Raw genomic sequence first — 2773 nt, forward strand, 5'->3', positions numbered from 1 at the left:
AGGGTAAATACACTTAATTTAAGAAGTGTTGAGTTATTTCTGGATCCTTTTTGCATTGTGGAAGCTCTTTGATCTGCTCCTATGTATTCATATATTAATCACAGTAAGAAAACATTTTATTTTGAAAATATTTATTTGGAAAAAAATTTCCAAATTGTGCAGGAATTTGTATTTTTTTGGTGATACTGTAATTTTTACTCAAGTTTTACTTTTTTTTTTAAATAAAAAAGAATTTGCACATATAGTCAGACTGCATTGTTTCTAAACATTAAATAAGATGCGATGATCCAGTAATTACTCAGTACTCAAGTGTTTTTTTCATCCAAATACTTTTTTCCTCTTTGTTGAGTCATTTCTTTATACTTTTATCTGAGTAAAAAATACTCTAGCTACCTCTAAACAAACAGAATGAAGCCTTAGCATCAAGCTAGTTGTATTAAGAAGCAGTTTTCAGGATCAGTCACTCACCTGAGATGCCCAACGTTGTAAAACTTGCTGGCTCCATCCGTGCTCCGGACCACCTTAAGGCAAAAAGCCGGCTGCAGGTGTCGCACCTCCAGCAGCACCAGAGCAAGGTACTGGATGAAGAGCAGAGCGTCCACCAGCGAGGCGGCGTACTCCACGATCCCCCTGTAGTCCCGCTCTCTGGGCTCCAGCACCCGTACGCCGTAGAAGAGCCAGTACGACGCCACGAACAGGAACACCAGCACCATCAGCAGGCAGCGGAAGACGAAGAAACGTGGGAGGGTGGCTCTGGGAGGGCGGAGGAACAGCGCCCAGGAGGAAATAAGCAGGACCAGGAGCTTGAAGGCGAGAGAGACGTAAAGGCCCTCACAGGGAGTCCCGCAGGGCTCCAGGGCATCTCGCCACAGGACCTGCGGCAGGATGAGGAAGGCTAGCGGCGTGACCAGAGCGAAGAAGCTTAGACAGCCTCCCAGCGCCGGGCCAATGAAGCGTTTGCACTCCAGCGGCGTCGACTCCTCCAAATCTTTGGTGAGGCGGGTGAGGTCCTCATTTGAGATGCTGTGCTCCGAGGTCCCAGTGACGACAGTGGTGGTCTCCCCCCAGTTATCGTCCTGCGTCACAGGGACAGAGATTTCTCTGATCATATTGGTAACACACCTGGAGCCTTAAATATAATTATTCTTTTGTTAATTTCAGGCAAAAAGTCCTTAAATCCAAGATCTGGAATAAAGAAAATGACTTTTATCTTTATTTTTGGTCAAAAAGAACAAAGCCTTGAATGTCTTTTGCCATAAAAAGTGGCGGTTAGGTTTCTATTGACCCTGTCTGCTATTTAAATAAAGCCTTTTCAGTTTATCCAGAGACAAACACCAGCCTCTACACTCTAAGTGATTTGTCTTCTGTATTTAGAGGCTCTGTTGGACGAAATGTCAACACCTGCTCTGTCCCTGCTGACAGAGACTGAAACCAAATGAATGCCTGCTCCAACAAAACACAATTCAGCCGCTGATGGAGCTGAAGAGCCCACTCCTGTGGCCCACTTTGCTGAAGTCTGTCAACAGGTCTTTGTTATGAAGGCAGACAGCTGCGTGGTCACGGCTTCTCTGAGAGGTAGATAAGACTGCAGGGTAACCCTGGGCTCAAGCAGAACTGTGTTTAGAATCTGATAAACTTCTATCCAGGCTATAAGTGTCGGATTAATCAGCATGAATGATTCCTGAGGTTAAACTTTGACCATTTATGGCAACTTCTTTAAAATAAAACGAGATGTTTGAGCAAGGCTGACCCTGTCATCTCCTCGGGTGGACTCTGCATCCAGCAGCGGTTCTCCAGGCGTCTGGATGGTCACCGATTTGTCTCCACGGCTGCTGCTGTCTCGGCTCTTGGAGCGATGCCGGTCCCTCCGATCCCTAAAGCCAAGGATACAGAAAGTTTAACAGAGAAACTGAGTTTTCTCTCTTTTTTTTGTCTCAGCTGCATCATAATATCACTGAATAAAATTTAAACGGTGATAAAACGATTGTCACAGAAGAGATTAAATAAAGTTAGATGGGAAAACAGTGCCAACATGCTGGGAAAATGTATATTCATTTTGCTTTTTGCGAAAGTAAGAGTAAAACTTCTCTTTTGAATGAGAAACAACCCACGCTGTGGCTATATATTAAGTTTGATTCATTCTGCAGCGCACTCATCAGGACTTTTCTGCTCCAGCAGAGCTGTTATACATGATTGGATTACCTTCTCAGCAGCGATGGAGTGCTGCAGGAGCCGGTTAATCACCCATTCCTTTAAGTCAGGTCTGTGGCAGCAGGGAAGCACCTACAATATGCAGCATGACTGAACCCTCACGACCACTACCTTCGACATTTCTCCAGTTATCTTTACTGCACCCAAATTTCGTACCTTAAAGTGACTAATGATCAAGAAAAACTGTTTTTTTTCCTGCAGCAATTTCCACACATATAAAATCAACTCTAATGCAAAGTGATATTGGCTGCTTAATTTATCCTCCATGTAAACAAGTATTATCTAAACGTAAAGGTGGGGATGGCTTAAGCATTTAAAAATGTTAATTAAATTCTGTTTATTTTTATAGCGCCAATTCACAACACATGTCATCTCAAAGCACTTTATAGTTCACCAGATCATGCAGTCAAATTGATTCAAAGTTTTCTATATAAGAAAAACTAGCTGATTGCAGCCGATTAGGCGACACCTAACTCTAAAAATGCTTGTAGCGACAGTGGAGAGGAAAAACTCCCTTTTAACAGGAAGAAACCTCCAGCAGAACCAGGCTCAGTGTGAGCGG

At 43.5% G+C, this 2773-nt stretch overlaps 1 protein-coding gene across 2 annotated transcripts in view; it reads right to left on the reverse strand.

Annotated features, from left to right (window-relative positions):
- vangl2 (VANGL planar cell polarity protein 2) overlaps positions 1–2773 on the reverse strand; it is a 25824-nt gene that overhangs the window by 8684 nt on the left and 14367 nt on the right. For both annotated transcript variants that reach the window (XM_015399547.1, XM_015399548.1), the window contains exons 3-4: positions 1751–1874; positions 469–1076 (exon numbers count right to left, since the gene is read on the reverse strand). In XM_015399547.1, the coding sequence (XP_015255033.1) occupies positions 469–1076; positions 1751–1874 (732 nt within the window). The remainder of the gene's footprint in view (positions 1–468; positions 1077–1750; positions 1875–2773) is intronic.

The sequence above is a fragment of the Cyprinodon variegatus genome, unplaced genomic scaffold (assembly GCF_000732505.1).
Source record: "Cyprinodon variegatus isolate N-32 unplaced genomic scaffold, C_variegatus-1.0 Scaffold1023, whole genome shotgun sequence".
NCBI lineage: Eukaryota > Metazoa > Chordata > Actinopteri > Cyprinodontiformes > Cyprinodontidae > Cyprinodon > Cyprinodon variegatus.